Source organism: Taudactylus pleione, unplaced genomic scaffold (genome assembly GCF_031769625.1).
Source record: "Taudactylus pleione unplaced genomic scaffold, aTauple2 ptg001781l, whole genome shotgun sequence".
In the NCBI taxonomy this organism is placed as follows: Eukaryota; Metazoa; Chordata; class Amphibia; order Anura; family Myobatrachidae; genus Taudactylus; species Taudactylus pleione.
The window spans coordinates 1,305,447-1,324,978 of record NW_028286178.1 but is presented as its reverse complement, the minus strand read 5'-3'; the positions used below and the strand labels follow the sequence as shown (position 1 = coordinate 1,324,978).

General features: G+C 41.6%; 2 protein-coding genes across 3 annotated transcripts in view; one reads left to right on the top strand and one right to left on the bottom strand.

The window, feature by feature from the left end:
* LOC148436381 (uncharacterized) overlaps positions 1-19,532 on the top strand; it is a 381,341-nt gene that overhangs the window by 78,628 nt on the left and 283,181 nt on the right. The window contains exon 7 of one of the 2 annotated variants that reach the window (XM_088464954.1): positions 15,413-15,825. In XM_088464954.1, the coding sequence (XP_088321080.1) occupies positions 15,413-15,825 (413 nt within the window). Of the gene's footprint in view, positions 1-15,092; positions 16,595-19,532 lie in introns of those variants that run through there. The other variant, XM_088464953.1, reaches the window with a different exon arrangement.
* Positions 1-19,532, bottom strand: part of LOC148436385 (uncharacterized) — a 155,132-nt gene that overhangs the window by 97,878 nt on the left and 37,722 nt on the right. The gene's annotated exons all lie outside the window — the stretch shown is intronic.

Below are 19,532 nucleotides of genomic sequence, written 5' to 3'. Positions count from 1 at the left end.
TGTTTAGCCAGATCTGAGACCTACTGTCTCCTAGTCTGTTCATACTCAACTAACCCATTATTCTGTCTTGCTAGAGAAGAAATGGTTTTGATCAGTTCTAATTTATACCTATTTCTGTAATAACATTTATACCTTTAGATTATACAATATTAAACAATAATAACTGTTGCTTCAGACACACATCTGCCTACTTTAGAGAGAAGGTAGACCTCATCTCTAGGCCTGAGGCCATTCCACACATGTCGGTCCTCCGCAACTTACAACTAATATATATTCTGAATCATTTCTATGTACTCTTAATTGCAATGAAAATAATGAAAGACATAAGCATGCATATATTCGTGAATTGCTGAAGGAATATGTACGGTCACATATTCCGGCGTTATCAGTTCCATCCTCATGAAATTTGAGGGGTCATAACTCCGAAAAAAGTTCATATCTCTCATAGGTGGCATCGTCTGATTTCTTCTTAATGCATTGGAAAATCTTCTTGAAGCCTTTCACTAATATATAGAAAATTAACAACATTATCATGACAAAAAATATTTATCTTCCCATTGCGTGTATAATGCCGCCGAACCAATTTTCAACCCATGCGAACCACGTGCTGGGGTTCAACCAGGTGAACCAACTGTCAGGAATCGTACCATCATGTTTATTCAGCAAATTCATTTTAACCTGAGTAATTTCATTTAACCTTATTTTATTTATTCTGCATCAGAAGAATTTGTGATGTATGTACAACACTTTAACTCATATACTGCTTGTAATGTGACACAATATCCAAAGTTACGGCTGTAAGGTAGTGTGTGCTGCATTTTAATTCAGTGTTTTATTGCTTGAAACTCTCTTACCACAATGTCTGCGATATTGTTTATTAATTCCCTATGTACCAAATGTTATTATGTCACCAAATCCTAAACCAACCTTATAACTTTGGGAGAGTGTAAAGAGGTGCTTGTACTTTTCCATATACCATTTGTATTTCTATTTACCATTCTTACACAGTAATTATTTCATATGTTTCTTTTAGATTTTCTGTTGTGTTACCTTTGCATCAGGTAGTAATGTTCTTATAAGACCCTTTTCAAAATAATTCACCGGTAACCATCAATAAGCCTTATGCCCACACATATAATATAACCCCCGTGGTAGTGTCATGGTTTATTAGACAATGTGTTAGAAAAGCATTATAAGGAACATTACAACGGGCACCTTTTCATCCACGCTTTCTTCTTGCTTGTTCCATTCTGCGATATGATGACTGTATGTTTTATTGTACCCCAACATTCCTTCTGTTATTACACAGTTTATTAATGCACTCACATATAATTTTTTATTAGGTTTTTTGTGTATTTAATAATTTCTAAAAGATCCCCAAACAAGTTTGATTCAGTAAGATCCTCCTTGTAAGATTGTGTTACAAACACAGGTTCCCAAATAAATACATTCAGCTCCTGTACCATTTTGTTAATAGACATGATGTTGTCCTGATCATACCTTGGATACCTTGTTAATTTTAAACGTAGGGAACCTGTGACATTATAAGGTTCAAGTGTGAGAGTTCCACATAGTGAGTGAAGTGCTGTTGGATTTGAGTGCAATGAAATAGACATTAGCACAACATTCCCTGAATGACATTGTGACTACATACCCAACAATCAACTTTATTGTTCTTTCTATAAGCTCATGATAAGTGTTCAGGGAAGAAGTGTCAGTTTGTATAGAGGTGCTTTCTTTGCACCATTGTATACCCCTTTTCTGAATTTAAACCACAGTATTTACATATATACCTTGGAATTGTGAGACAACCCTTCACACCTTTGTCTTACAGTAATGGCTCTTTTTTCCAATACTTCATCAGATGTATCTTGCACCTAGTACCAGTATGAGACCTTATTTATCTATAATGTATTTTCTTTTTCAAACAGTTTAAGAATTTTTTTCCCTTGGTCTTTTGACCATCCTCTGATGCGTACCTATACCTGGGAGTATCAGTAGTAAAATGAGTGTGTGCGTCTTTTATGACTCTTAATGTGATTAAAACCATATCCCTTATGATCATGAGTTTTAAAATAGGAGTGGAGTCTACCAATATGACCCCGGCAGTACCCCTAGGATAACATTCCACACCGTCCTCATCAGTCACCAGTCCTTCTCAGCTCCTATTTACTATAAAAAAATAAAAAATTTAAAAATGTGAAAAAAAAATAACTTTCCCAATCAATGGATACACAGAGACTTGATCACCAATAGCCATCTTTCCTTTTCTTTGTTCACAACCCGCAGAACACTACTAATAATGTCCCCGATTCTGTGAACCTTATCTTGGCCTGAACTGTGACTTTGATCAGGCCCATCATCAAATAAGTTTATTAAATTTAAATCACAGTCAATGTCTTTATCTGCATCTTCTTTGGCTTTAACTGACCTCACCGCCAGGTCGGCAACCTTCTTGCAGTGAGATTTTGTGAATCCAATTGTCCTTTTCAGCCACATCGAGGTTGTTAGCAGAACCTGGAACGGGCCTTGCCATCAATCTATGAGACAACCAGAACATAAGAAATTTCTCACCATTACATAGTCTCCAGACTGGACTCCATGACAAGGTTCTTCTGGGAGTCTCTTCATAAGCTTTCCTTGCTTTTCTTCAGATGCTGTGAGAATTGTATAACATAGTCCGTAGTTAAATCATATAACAGTGACAAGTCTGTTGCTGGACTTACAATAAGGATAGGCAGTTTTCCAAAAAAAAAAATAGCTCATAAGGCACTGGTTAAGTGATCGCTTGGAGTGGTGTGGATGCTATACAAAACTAGAGGTAAAAGCCCCCAGTCAACTCATGGTAGTCTCCATACCCACCTTATCTAACTTGTACTCAATGTTAGCGTTTACACATTCAATTTTGTTTTTTTATAAACCCATATATTGACATATTGCTTGTAATACCTTCCCTGTAAAATAAGTACCTCTGTCACCTTCAACAACACATAGGATACTATAGTATATCTGGAAACATAAATAACTGCACAATTTCTTAGCTGTGAATGATGCTGCACATGATGTAGGATTTCTGTGACAACATCTGGGAACTGTGAAGTCCTCACAAACAATAAATGGTTAGATAAATATAAGGTATCCAGGACACACTGAACCTGCTAATGATAGTGAGATTAGTTGCAGGAAGGACACGGACATCAGTAATAATCATCAATTGTATCAGCTGAATCAGATCTAACAGTTCACTTCTGGGGAATAGTCATAAACAAATTGTTGATTAGAATAAACAGGCATAACTATAACAGTAAGCTTAGACATTTAAGTTAGCTTCAGAGACAATAGTCTATGAGATACAAATCTTGGTATTATTGATTAAAATAAGCAAGCATAGAGAAAGCAATAAGCTTAAGCGTTACATCAACATTGTCATCACCAGAGACAGGATCCTCTGGGGTTCAAATCTTGAAAAAAAATCAGCATTGTCATCACCAGAGACAGGAGTCTCTGGGGTTCAAATCTTGGAAAAAACAAAATAAAAAAATGGGGGGTCAGCTGGGCCAGCTGTGAGAGCCGGGGGCGCTGTTGGCTGACTGCCACCTTGTTCCACCTCCCATTGCCATATTGCCAGACATTGCAAATACCTAACCCTATTCTTCACCAACCTAGTCAAAATAATTGCTGCTTTCAAAGCTTCCAGAACAGATTGGTTAAATGTGCCAGCCATGGGGAAACGACCAGAGGTCCATTCAGTCATCCCACTCCACCCTGCAACAAACCTCACACTCTCATCTCCGTACTTGTCTTTCATAACTGCATACATACTGGTCATTCCTAATCACATATATATATTTTTTTTAAATGACTACCCTCTTAACTCTTGGCAACTCACTCGATGCCATATTAAAAAAAATTTCTTTCTCTCGCTCTGCTGCAAAAATAAAACTGCATTTTTTTTCCTCAAGCAGCCAATCTCTATGACCTTGAAACGGGAACACTCTTCCAGCTCCTCAAATAAGCTTTTACACTTGCAATGAGAAACTTAATTCTTTCTTAAGTACAAGTTTTGTTAGTGGGATACCTTTACAATTTCATGGTAAACTACCCTGGAACAATTTTCCGTTTCACCAAACCAATTCCTTCTCACCTTCATTCAAACAACCATTACCATCCAGGTGCATCACGCGCCATTCTCCCCATACTCTGTAGCTTATCAAGCTACAATCCACCTCTTCACCCTCAAATCACTTACTCTTACCCTCTTATAACGTACAAGAACCAACTCCAGTCCCATACATGTACTAGACAATGTTGCCTTTTAAAAATCAAATGAGATTAACTGTTTCTTTCACTTTAAAATTGTGACACATCTGTCAAAATGAAAACCCAAAAAACTCTACCCTCGTGTTACCTGTCTTTCGTTATCAGGTCAACACCTCTCATGTACAATCTGACCTCGTTAACAGATTTGTACCTCAGTTACCCGGTGCCTCCCCTGTCCTCGTTATCAGTGTTCCGCGCCCCTGTTACACATGTGACTATACGTATACCTTGTGCACCTGCCCTCGTTATTCCATTTAGCACTTTTACATCAATATTATCTTGTTCTTAAATATCTGCAGATCAATTTTACACTATCTAGCCATGTGGACTTCTCTTCTTTGTTTATAATATTACCCCGCAATTCACATAACCAGATTTATGCCTCTCTACTCCACTTCTATGCAAGGCATACTACAGGGGAAAATGGGAAAAGCCAGCTCACCAAATGCCTCTCGTCCCAACCCCCCGCTGACACTTAATTTTTATAACCACAAAACCAACCATCAAAAAAACTCAACAATACTGCCCCTAATTTCTGGGAAAAATGACTCAAATACAATTTAAAATTTCTGGAAAACAAATCCTACCAAAACAAAACAAATGCAAAACAATCAATACAGCGCAATTAACTTAACCATCATATCAATGTCTGAAGGAGAGGGAAAAACGAAAACTGCACGTTTTAAAAATAAAAATTATCTAATGAGCAAAATAACTCACTGCCGTGCACTCTCTCTCAATCACCGATACAGCGGGCGTTAACCTGTGTAATCTCACTGGGGCCTCCATGATTGATAACGCGAGGTGTTTTGGATATTATTTTTAAACCTTACTTATTATAAGAAGAAATGGAATAATTCACACCAATACCAACTTTAAAATAAATGACAATGTTTTACTTAAAAAGCAAATTAATTCTACATGTATTATGGTATTATTGTCAAAGCAGACTTACAACATGAAAATCATTAGTTCAGCAACAGTAACAAAATGATTATTGGCAATGCCCAGCATAGACTCCCAAGGTGACAGTCAGCCCTGTTTATACTTACAGCCCAGCACCCCGCGACTCTCACGACCTACGATCTCTCCTGCTCAGCCCGACTGACCCACCCCTCCCCTTTTTGATCAATCTTTTATACTTTTTCCTCTCTGCTACTAACATATTCTAAAATGACGAATATTAATTAATTAATTCAATATTCATGCGCACTAAACATTTCACTGATAATATGTTTTAATCATAACAAAACCCACAATCTCCTTTCTATGTTCTCAAAATACTGGTGACTGCATATAGGCCAAGGCTATCCTGATTAGTTCCCTCCTTCTTTATACGGATCTGAGACCTACTGTCTCCTAGTCTGTTCATACTCAACTAACCCATTATTCTGTCTTGCTAGAGAAGAAATGGTTTTGATCAGTTCTAATTTATACCTATTTCTGTAATAACATTTATACCTTTAGATCATACAATATTAAACAATAATAACTGTTGCTTCAGACACACACCTGCCTACTTTAGAGAGAAGGTAGACCTCATCTCTAGGCCTGAGGCCATTCGACACGTCGGTCCTCTGCAACTTACAACTAATATATATTCTGAGTCATGTCTATGTACTCTTAATTGCAATGAAAATAATGAAAGACATAAGCATGCATATATTCGTGAATTGCTGAAGGAATATGTACGGTCATATATTCCGGCGTTATCAAGGTGGAGCAGGCTCTGGTGTTTCATTATCATTATACAGTTAACAGCAACTAATAATAAAGTGTAACCTGTAATAGTGTCAGTAAGAAATGACCGAGGTGTTATCCGTATAGCGCAATAAGTCAGGAAATACACATAACGTAACAGAAAGAGGATATAAAGCCTGGTCTAACCAGGGCCAATAACCCCTCAGCACTGACCAGCTGTGTGATGGGAGATGTATATAGTGATTTTCTGTATCATTTGTGGTCAGACAAATACATCATGGCACAGTGCTGTGTGTGTGTATAGAGAGAGAGAACGGAAGGTGCGGCACTCACAGCATACAACAACAGCTGAGAAGAGGCGGTGGGGTATATCAACGTTTTAGTTCAATAAAGACTTTTCAAGATAACAAAGCTGTACACAAACATACCTTATATACAGGCATCTCATCACACGTGAAGCCGTTCCCTTCGCCTCTGGGACTGCGTACCCACCCGGCGGCGCTGTTGGATGACGTCATCACGCTGTCAGTGAGAAAGGACGCTCATACCTGTGACACCATCACCATGGTTACTAAAGTAACTCCTAATGGTCAAAAATGAGTACATATAAAAAGACATATAAAGAAACACAATACACATACATGACTGCCTATTGCACCAATCACATGGCTCTCAGCTGGGGGCTAAGTAATGGTAACTGTAGTCGCTACAAGCTAAAGAGACCCCTAACAGCTGACATCTTGGACCAATATCAAGAAAACAGCCCACAGAGAAGCTAATACATAAACTTTATGTTACCATTATACGCACAAAGTCACAAAAGCTGACACATCAGTGCGATATTGGAGAACTCACAGTTGGGCTACTAAATGAATTTATAGTGCCTTTGTACCTAAGGCTCCATGAGGACAGATTAAAGTTACAAAACACTAGCATATGAAATACTTTAATTTAGGCCCCTAGGATGGACCACATCCAAACGGGATATCCAACGTGCTTCACACTGTAATAAATTTGAAGCTCGATCAACTCCTCGCAAATGGGGGGGAACATGGTCAATCATATGGTAGCGTATGCTGGCCAAGGGATGTTTAAACATGGCAAAGTGCCGAGCTACCGGCTGTTCACTAGTGCCTGATTCTAGGGCTTGACGTATGGCGGAACGGTGCCCCGCCATACGCTCCTTAAATTTCCTTTCGGTCTTACCAATGTAGGTGAGGCCGCATGGGCAGATGAATCGATAAACCACATAACTTGTATTGCAGCTCAATAAGTACTTGATGGAGATCTGGATGCAAAAACGAATCACCTACAATGATATTGACATGTGATACACGAGCATTTAATGCAACCCACTTTTGCATGTGTAAAGAACCTAGTTGAGGTATTTTCATTCAACTTAGAAATATCGGTCTTTACCAAGAGGTCACGCAAATTGCATCCTTGTGAATAACTTGTAATAAGCTGGCCACCAGTAAGATGTTAATTGCTGTCTGATTCGATGATAGGCCAATGTTTCTTAGAAACTTGGTTAATCACTTGGGACGCTGTGTTAAACCTGTTGACCCAAGGAAATTTTGGAATAGAAGAATTTTTCTTCTCTTTCCTAGATAAAAGTTGATCTCTTATTAAGCGCCATAACTTTTTCTTTAGTTTGCTCTAAGGCTTTTCATGAGTAGCCTCTGGCATAAAAGCTTTCAATAAGCTCATTTAGTTGAGTGCTGGCTCTCAAAGGATCACTATTGATACGCCTCACCCCAATCATTTGTGAGTAGGGGAGCCCCCGGATCAGACTTCTGGGGTGGCAGCTTTGCGCTTGTAGCAGCAAATTTCTATCTGTGGGTTTTGTGTATAATGTTGAAATTATAGAGTTGTTATCAATAATTATTTTTACATCTAGAAAATTTATTTCATGCCTACTCATGTTAATAGGTTAATTGATTTTATTATGTTTTTCCATGAATAGCTGGAACTCATGTCCTTCCCCACTCCAAAAAAGGAGCAGATCATCAATGAAACAAGAGTAAGAAAATATCTTTTCAACAACCTGTGTATCGCTATACTTCAAACATTACGATATTCGCATAGACCGGGGCTGCGCTAGAACCCATAGCGCAGCCCTTTGTCTGTAGGAAAAAGCTTTTATCATAGATAAAGAAGTTGTTAGTAGCAATTCCAGTAATTTTTTTACAAATACCAAACTGAAATCATGAGGAATCTAATTATATAAAGAGACTACAGCAATTCCTTTAAGCCAACAAGTTTTCGGTACACAAGCAATAGATTTAATTCTCTCCAGCAAGCTGGTGGTATCAAGTAAGAACGAAGGTTCGTTCTGAATAAGGGGCTGCAATAAATGATCCAAATAATTGCACAGGGCTGTAATAGCGAGCCCCTAGCCGAGACTATGGGGCATCCGGGCGGAGGATCAATGCCTTTGTGGATCTTAGGGATCCATTAAAACAGGGGTTACTATTGGAAAAGCTGGAATTAATGACTCTATAAGTTTTGCTGTGATCAATTGCAAGTCCATAGCCTGTTGAAGAATAGTCATTATTTTTTTCTTGCATGATGCTCTAGGGTCATCAGGAAGCTTAGAATACACATCTCTATCAGAAAGTTGGCGTTCAGCTTCTAATCAATAATCAGTAAGGACCTACAGCACTATAGCACCGCCCTTGTCCACAGGGCGGATTATAAAATTTTTTTGTTTTACAATGCAAACAGTGCTTGGCGTTCCAAGACAGAGAGGTTAGGGTGAATCGGAACTTTTTTGATTTCAGTGCTCGCTAACTCATGGTCCAAGATTCTGACGTATGTTTTGATGCTGGAGTTTGATTGGGGTTCAAAAGAGCAGCGGGGGCCCACAGCTTTCAATTTAGAAGGAATTTGATCCTTGTTTTCCATCACAATCTTTAAAAAATTCTTTGAGTTTAAGTTTTCTCTGTAGGGTATTTTTCTCTATGTCCCATTGAAACTCATTGAAGGGTACAGTAGGGACAAATGAAAGATTAAATAGTAGGTCTTCCGGGACCGAGGTGGCTTCCCTGCATTAAGATTATTGGCCATGAGAGGACCATTGGTGTGACCTCCAGCAATGCCGTGTGGTGGTCAGTGAGCAGCCCTATGAAGCTGGGGCAGAGGAACTTCTGAGAAACACTGACCTAGACTCTATGGCTCTGGGAATGAGGGGACTTAGTGGTCACTCAGTGTACTCTTACATTTATATAGGCAACATGATAGCGTAGCGGACAGCATTTCTACTCTGCTCTGTGGTCGTGAATTCAATTCCCAACCAAGGTCTTGTATGTGTGGATTCTGTAGTGTTTCCGTGTTTGCATTGATTTCTTCCAGGTGCTCTGGTTTCTTCCCATTCTCCAAAGCCACACTGGTAGGTTAGTTGGCTTCTTTCATAAATACCCCTGGTGTGTGTGTGTATGGGCTGTCCATGTGGTAGGAAATGTAGATTGTAAACTCCCATGGGGAAGGGACAGATGTGATTAAATATTCCCTGTAAAGCACTGTGTAATATGTGCACACAACATACATAGCTTCTAATAATTATATTTATTCCTATATTTCTGTGCAGTGATGAGTCACATGACTGAGAGGATACTAAATCTCACCCTGGAGATCATCTACCTGCTGACTGGGGAGGTGAGCGAATCTGAGCATGTCAGAGTGACTTCACTTATATCTATAGTAATAATACAGGGACATGACTGGGGAGGTGAGGGGATCTGGGAGTGTCACAGTGATATCACTCATCTATAGTAATAATACAGGGACATGACTGGGGAGGTGAGGGGATCTGGGAGTGTCACTGTGACATCACTTCTATCTATAGTAATAATACAGGGACATAACTGGGGAAGTGAGAGGGTCTGGGAGTGTCACAGTGACATCACTTATATCTATAGTAATAATACAGGGACATGACTGGGGAGGTGAGGGGATCTGGGAGTGTCACAGTGACATCACTTATATCTATAGTAATAATACAGGGACATGACTGGGGAGGTGAGGGGATCTGGGAGTGTCACAGTGATATCACTCATATCTATAGTAATAATACAGGAACAATGACTGGGGAGGTGAGGGGATCTGGGAGTGTCACAGTGACATCACTTATATCTATAGTAATAATACAATGACATGACTGGGGAGGTGAGGGGATCTGGGAGTGTCACAGTAACATCACTTATATCTATAGTAATAATACAGGGACATGACTGGGGAGGTGAGGGGATCTGGTAGTGTCACAGTGATATCACTCATATCTATAGTAATAATACAGGAACAATGACTGGGGAGGTGAGGGGATCTGGGAGTGTTACTGTGACATCACTTATATCTATAGTAATAATACAGGGACATGACTGGGGAGGTGAGGGGATCTGGGAGTGTCACAGTGACATCACTTATATCTATAGTAATAATACAGGGACATGAATGGGAATCTGGAAATGTCACAGTGACCACTTATATCTATAGTAATAATACAGGAACAATGACTGGGGAGGTGAGGGGATCTGGGAGTGTCACAGTGACATCACTTATATCTATAGTAATAATACAGGGACATGACTGGGGGGGTGAGGGAATCTGGGAGTGTCACAGTGACATCACTTATATCTATAGTAATAATACAGGAACATGACAGGGGAGGTGAAAGGTTCTGGGAGTGTCACTGTGACATCACTTATATCTATAGTAATATCCGAGCAGCAGGGAGTCGTTCTCGGATATAGTATTAATCCCACAGTTCTCACTGGAGTTGGTATGTATTACATTGTTATCAGTATGTTGTTCTTTCTCTGTCACTTACAAAAAAGTTTTTGGGGCTGCAAGAGATACTATATACTCCACATTTTCATATATATGGGAGATTGTTATAACATGTTTTTTTTGTAAAATAGTCTACTTGAATACTATGCAATTTGATCACCTGAATAAACCGTCTCATTTAGGTGGAGTTTAATTGACCTTCTCATTGATATTTTCCAAATACACAGGATTACACAGTAGTGAAGAAGACATCCGGTGAGTGTGAGATACCCAGCAGCCATCTCCGTATGTCAGGAGGACTGAGCAGGACCCAGAGCCCCATCATGGTGCCTCAACGTCACTCACTGATACTAGAGAGAGACAATGACCAGAAGATCCTGGAACTCACCAACAAGATCATTCAGCTGCTGACTGGAGAGGTGACTGCTGGGAAAGGGACGTTATACAGTAACACCAGGGGATGTGTCTGGGTGATGACTGGAGAGGTGACTGCTGGGAATGGGACATTATACAGTAACACCAGTGGATGTGTCTGGGTGATGACTGGAGAGGTGACTGCTGGGAATGGGACATTATACAGTAACACCAGGGGATGTGTCTGGGTGATGACTGGAGAGGTGACTGCTGGGAATGGGACATTATACGGTAACACCAGGGGATGTGTCTGGGTGATGACTGGAGAGGTGACTGCTGGGAATGGGACATTGTACAGTAACACCAGGGGATGTGTCTGGGTGATGACTGGAGAGGTGACTGCTGGGAATGTGACATTATACAGTAACACCAGGGGATGTGTCTGGGTGATGACTGGAGAGGTGACTGCTGGGAATGGGACATTATACAGTAACACCAGGGGATGTGTCTGGGTGATGACTGTATCATTGTGTGTGTCAGGTTTCTATAAGGTGTCAGGATGTCACTATGTCTCCATGCAGGAGGGGGAGTATATAGAGGAATACAGGGGTCTGTACAAGGACGTGATGATGGAGAATCACCAGTCCCTCATATCACTGGGTAAGAGGAGACTGGCATTTATTGTACAGGGGAGAGCAGGTATGGGGGCCCCCTATATATACACATCACCTGATAATCACTTATAGATGTGTCGTCTTACATCTGTCCTCAATACGCCACAGCGTGGCTTGCCTGGCAGCTCACTCTGGTCCCATGCAACTCTGCTAAAGTTGTCCATCTTTCATACAGATGTGTCCTCAAATCTAACCTAAATAACAGCACACAGTGGCCCTGATTCAGAGCCGGACACTCTGACAGAGCGCTCGCTCTGAATCAGGGCCGTCCTTCTCTTTATTTTAGAGCGGCCTCCTGGTCACTCACATAGCTGTGGGTGACCACCCACAGCTATAGCGAGCGGCCAGGAAGATGGTCTCGATGGTCAAGACCATCGGGTTTGCGACGAGACCCTTGCAGTATGGTCTCGTTGCCGCAAGCCCAAGAGTGCTTTTGGCTCTGACAGAGCCAAAAGCACTCCCACTGACATCACTTGTGATGTCAGTGGGGCCGGCCCTAGACGGTAGGCGTTCCCATGGGAACAACTGGGCCAACATCGACCCGCTTGCGAGCGCATAGCTTTCGCAAGCGGGTCTGAATCAGGCCCAGTGTGACTTGCCTGGCGTGAGTGAGCCACCAGGTCCTGTGCTACTAGTACACACCAGCAGACTGTGCTGATTAATGTGATATGTGACACTTGTATATCTGTTTCCATCTATGTCTGTATATGAAGCACAGCGGAACTTGGAATGAAAAAAGCTGCGGCCACCACATTGTAGCACTTCGTATACAGATTCAAAGACTCAGTCGCACACAGATATACAAGTGTTGCATGTCAATTAATCTGCTTTTTACATCGCATTGTGAGTTAAATGCATTTTCAGCAAAAAAAGTTGCAAAAAAGTCACATGGCGCTAGCAGTGTCTCATGGGACTTGGCGCTCCGTAAGGGGATTTTTGTCTCGACTGCAGCAAAGATGTGTAAGGGCACATCTATATATACTATGTACTCAGTCACTGTGTGTCTCCTACAGATGGACCCAGTAACAGAAATACCCCAGAGAGATGTCCCTATCCTCTTTATTCACAGGACTCTACAGAGGAGAATCACAGGACCCCACAGGAGCATCAGGTAGGTGGGATTTAGGGTCTCACCAATATACCAAAGTGACTGTCACTATATGATCTGCAGAGAAGCTGTGTGTGTCTTATACACTGATATTATACTGTTTAGTCTCAATTAAATCAGACATTATTGTTATATGGATCATTTAGAGTGAAGATCTTGCTGATATTAAGGCAGAAGATACAGATGGAGAAGAGACGTATGTGACCGATAATAAGGCAGATATAGAGGGAGAAGACCTGTATGTGACTGATAATATGGCAGAAGATATAGAGGGAGAAGAAGAGACGTATGTGACTGATATGAAGGCAGAAGATACAGAGGGAGAAGAAGAGACGTATGTCACTGATATGAAGGCTGAAGATATAGAGGGAGAAGAAGAGACATATGTGACTGATATGAAGGCAGAAGATATAGAGGGAGAAGAAGAGACGTATGTGACTGATATGAAGGCAGAAGATATAGAGGGAGAAGAAGAGATGTATATGAGGAGTGATAAGCAGTGTAAGGAGGAACAAATCCCTACAGACATCAGCACAGGTGAGTTATAAACACATCACATATTCTCCTTACTAAGTCACCACATCAATGTACAAGCTTATGAGGGAATTGTATCTGCAAACTGGGGGAGTCAGCTGCCATCAACCCCTATTAGTCTCATGCTCTCCCCCCTCACATCATGTCACTGTGTGTTACCAGCCCAGTGATCTGGCCAGTCTCCTCCCCACACTCTCTGGTGTATCTCATACATCAGGAGCCATCAGCCCCTATTATACTCCTGCTCTCCCTCTCACATCATGTTACTGTGTGTTACCAGCCCAGAGATCTGACCAGTCTCCTCCCCACACTCTCTGGTGTATCTCAAACATCAGGAGCCATCAGCCCCTATTATACCCCTGCTCTCCCCCCTTTCAAATCATGTCACTGTGTGTTACCAGCCCAGAGATCTGACCAGTCTCCTCCCTGCACTCTAAAACCATATACTCCCACATCACAACAAACTCCATGTATGCACACACACAAGCTATAAGCACACACTTATTATTGCACAGTCCTTCCACCAATGCTTGTCTACAATGATTGATTCAAACTATAATAGTACTGTCTGTGTGACACTTTGGAGAGAGGTGGTGAGTCTGATAGAGTAAGAGTTCCAGAGGTGAGGAGCAGCACAGGCAAAGTCTTGGAGGCAGGAGTAGGAGGATATAATCAGTTGGGTGGCGAGACGCCAGGCATTGGCAGAGTAAAGTACTGTAGGTGATGAGAGTGTGGAGGGAGGGATTTATAAAGAAATGAAGGGCGGAGACATATGGTGGCTTTATAGGCGATTGTAAGGAGCTTGAAAGTATTCTGAAGGGGATGGGGAGCCAGTGTAGGACCTGTAGTAGAGGGGAGGCAGAAGCTGTAGTTTGGAGATGAGCTGGGCCACAGCATTGAGGACAGATTGCAGTAGAGAGAGATGGGTGTTGGGGAGGCCACATAGGAGGTGGCTGAAGTAGCCCTTTGTAGAGATGAACAGTGAGTGGATGAGGGTCGGTTACCTCTAGGGTAAGAAAGGGTCTGATCCTGTAGATATTTTGAAGGTAGAAGTGGAAGACTGAGAGAAGAACTGAATGTGGGTATGGAAGCAGAGGGCAGAGTTAAGGATATCTCCAAGACAGCAGACTTGTGGGATAGAAGAGATGGTGAGGTTGTCGATGGAGGTGAGGGGACGCCAGATGGTGGGAAGACAATCTGCTCAGTGTTAGACATGTTAAGCTTAAGAAAGCACTGTGATATCCAAGAACATTTGCTCTCAATGTAAATTGTTTATTCTTCTACATTTGTTTCCAGAAGATGGACAAACAAGCAGGAATACCTCGCAGAGAGATCTCATCGTGTCACCAGATTTTAAAATAGAAGATAGGAACATCCGACAGGATTCCTCAAGAGAAACTCCAATTACCCTAAATATACATCCAGCACTTCACAGTGCGGATATGTCATTTGGTCCCTCTAATCATGAGGAACGTTCTCCTCCTGATAATTCAGAACTTGCTACACACAGTACAGCTCATATAGGTAATAGAATATTATCTTGTTCTAAATCTGGTAAAAGTTCTATATGTCGGTCAGTTTCTGTTAGACATCTGAAAACTCACACATTTAAGAAGCCATTTCCATGCTCTGAGTGTGGAAAATGTTTTACACAGAAATCTGATCTTGTTGCACATCAAAGATGTCACACAGGTGAGAAGCCATTTCTATGTTATGAGTGTGGAAAATGTTTTACACTGATATCACATCTTGTTACACATCAGAGACGTCACACAGGTGAGAAGCAATTTCCATGCTCTGAGTGTGGGAAAGGTTTTACAGTAAAATCTGATTTTGTTACACATCAGAGAACTCACACAGGTGTGAAGTCATTTTCATGTCCTGAGTGTAGGAAATGTTTTACACATAAATTTGATCTTGTTACACATCAGAGAACTCATACAGGTGAGAAGCCATTTCTATGCTCTGTGTGTGGGAAATGCTTTACCCAGAAATCTCTTTGTGTTAGACATCGGATTACACACACTGGTGAGAAGCCGTTTACTTGCTCTGAATGTGGGAAATGTTTTTCATATAAAGCAGCTCTAGTTATACATCAGAGAAGTCACACAGGGGAGAAACCATTTCCATGTTCTGAGTGTGGGAAATGTTTTGCACAGAAATCAGGTCTTGATAGTCATCAGAGAAGTCACACAGGTGAGAAACCATTTCCATGTTCTGAGTGTGGGAAGTGTTTTGCACAGAAATCAGATCTTGTTAAACATCAGGGACGTCACACAGGGGAGAAACCATTTCCATGCTCTGAGTGTGGGAAATGTTTTAATCAGAAATCAGATCTTCATAGACATCAGGGAACTAGACACAGGAGAAATACAATTTCAATGAGCTGATATTCATGGACCCAAAGTGCTGCACAGAGCACAATCCAGGTGTGTAGAGGGAAAACACAATGAATAGCATCTGAATAATGAGCACAATAAATACTAATCTGGGGAGACTCATCCTAGTTGGAGTTTCTACATCCTCATGGGACCCCAATAGTTCCTACCAATTGGTGTTTATTGTGCTACCATCACATACAGTTACAGTGTTATCAGCTCTGTATATGTGACCTGCAGACACTCCTGGTGACTGATCGCAGTGTGGTCTATGCTCTCACCATTTTATTCACCTATATCACATTTATATGCTTTGGATATTAAATAGCTGCTGATTATTTACACTATGGCCGATTGATGCAACTAATGTATATTAGGTACTGCATCGATACTAACTACTGTAAAAGCTGTGTACATTAATGTATATAATAATATAATAAAAGCCTTTGTGGCATACAGTACACTGGATGTACCATTCACTCCCTGAAATCTAGATTCAGGGAACACAGATGAACATAGTAAAGGGTCACCAGCCGCACAGTGTGTCGCAGCACTTTGCTACCAATCACAGCTGCGCTCCTGAAGACCTGTCACATATAGGGGTGCAGCATGTGAGGAGGACAAGCAGGGGCGCAGACAGGCTCAGGAACTTATGTGCTAAAGAGGCATTATGGGTATTTACATTACAAACCTTGTTCCCACAAGGGCTCAGTGATACTATAGATCAGGGGTGGCCAACCCGCGGCTCTCGAGCTGCATGAGGCTCTTTTGAGCTTCTAATACGGCTCAGCAGACCCCCATTATTACTGAGAATACTGGTCTCTGAAGCCATCAGAGACTAAAGAAGCTTCTCATCGCTTCAGAGGCCAGTGTTCCCAGTAATGCAATGCACGGGTGGTGTCCTGATGTCACTCGCCATGTGAGGAGTCCGCGCTTCCGCTGGATCCAGTTAAATCCAGCAGGCAGCAGCAGCGATGGCAGGACTCAGGAGCCCTGATGGCGTGGAGCGGTGCCAGCATCAAGGTATATTTCTTCATAGGGGTGTGGGCTGGGAGGGGGAGCGTTAGTGCTGGGGGCACTTCCTTAGGGGGCACGACTACAGGGTTATTGCAGGAGGGGCACAGCTAGAGGAGGCATTGCTTAATGGGCACAGCTACAACGGACAATGCAGAAGGGGCACGACTGCTGGAGGCATTGCTTAAAGGGCACAGCTCTAAGGGGGCATTGGAGAAGTGGTACAACTACAGAGTGCATTGTATAATGAGCACAGCTACAGGGGCATTGCTTAAAGGCCACAACTACTGAGGCAATTGCTTGATGGGCACAGCTACTGGGGGCACTGCATAAAGGCCATAACTAATGGGGGCATTGCATAATGGGCACAGCTACAGGGGGCATTTCAGAAGGGACACAACTACAGATGGCATTGCATAAGGGTCACAACTACAAGAGCCATTGCTTAAGGGACACAACTACAGGGGGCATTGCAGAAGGGGTACAACTACAGAGGGCATTGCATAGTGGGCACAGCTACAGGGGGCATTGCATAAGGGCCACAACTACTGGGGGCATTGCTTAATGGCCACAACTACTTGGGGCATTGCATAATGTGCACAGCTACAGGGGGCACAACTACAGGGGGCACAGCATAATGGTCACTGGCATTCTCAATGTATTTTATGTTTTTCTGGATTTCAATATGTATTTTATGTGGATCTGCCTTGTTTCTGTGTATTTTGTGTGGATGTGTATTTTATGTGTATCTGGCTTGTTTCTGTGTATTATGTGTGGATGTGTATTTTATGTGGATCTGGCTTGTTTCTGTGTATTTTGTGTGGATGTGTATTTTATGTGGATGTGGCTTGTTTCTGTGTATTTTGTGTGGATGTGTATTTTATGTGGATCTGGCTTGTTTTTGTGTATTATGTGTGGATGTGTATTTTATGTGGATCTGGCTTGTTTCTGTGTATTTTGTGTGGATGTGTATTTTATGTGGATCTGGCTTGTTTCTGTGTATTTTGTGTGGATGTGTATTTTATGTGGATCTGCCTTGTTTATGTGTATTATGTGAACGTAGCTATTTCAATGTTTTCTATATTGCTCTGGCTTTTTTTTCACTTGAACAGTGAAAAATGTATATTGGGAAGATTATGTAAAATGTGTATATTCAATGTCCTGGGCTCGCTCCCAGCGTGACTAAAAAGGGTGGTGTGACACAAGGTCATGCTCCTGCAAATGTCATACCAAAGGCGTGGGCACAAAAATGGGTCGTGGCTTTGTGACAGCTAGGACACGCACACATGCTATCAGCTCTTTCGGTTGACTACATATATTTTTTGGCTCTTTGCCTCCGACTGGTTGGCCCCCCATGCTAAAGATTGAGTCCTGTGCTTAGATGTGGGTGTAGTCAGCCTGGTCAGCTGGACCTGTATATGGGGCCATAACTGCAACTCTTTCTGTACAAATAGGGGTTACATGACGTGTGCGGAGTCTGTTACCCGTATTCCCCACATGTGTAGGTAACACAATACCAGGATGACATGAATAACTTATAGAGGAGACCAGCCTACAATGATGGGATGTGCAGGATAGGACATGTAATTCTCTCTGTATTTAGGTCTGTTACCCGTATTCCTCCCATGTGTAGGTAACACAATACCAGGATGACATGAATAACTGATGGAGGAGACCAGCCTACAATGATGGAATGTACAGGATAAGATGTAATTCTCTCTGTATTTATGTCTGTTACCTGTATTCCCCACATGTGTAGGTAACACAATACCAGGATGACATGAATATCTGATAGAGGAGACCAGCCTATAATGATGGGATGTGCAGGATAAGACATGTAATTCTCTCTATATTTAGGTCTGTTACCCGTATTCCCCACATGTGTAGGTAACACAATACCAGGATGACATGAATAACTAATAGAGGAGACCAGCCTACAATGATGGGAAGTGCAGGATAAGACATGTAATTCTCTCTGTATTTAGGTCTGTTACCTGTATTCCCCACATGTGTAGGTAACACAATACCAGGATGACATGAATAACTGATGGAGGAGACCAGCCTACAATGATGGAATGTACAGGATAAGATGTTATTCTCTCTGTATTTATGTCTGTTACCCGTATTCCCCACATGTGTAGGTAACACAATACCAGGATGACATGAATATCTGATGAGACCAGCCTACAATGATGGAATGTGCAGGATAAGACATGTAATTCTCTCTGTATTTAGGTCTGTTACCCGTATTCCCCACATGTGTAGGTAACACAATACCAGGATGACATGAATAACTGATGAGACCAGCCTACAATGATGGAATGTGCAGGATAAGACATGTAATTCTCTCTGTATTTAGGTCTGTTCAGCATTAATAGATGCACCACTAAGACACATCGCGGTTAGAGTGGTGTAACTAGTGGTATATTTCCTTTACTAGGTAAAGAAGATACATGTATTTCATGGTGTTTGTTGGGTGTAGAGCAGTGGTTAAATCTTATGTCTACTACAGAAGAGGTAATAGGTTCGAGGCCAAGTAAAAACATGGGGGGGAACAAATATGTATTTTGTGGTTCAATACAATAGAAATTCTTATATATTATAGTCACATGATGTAATTATATACATGGCTAACGACTAGTTAATCTTTTCTCAATTATA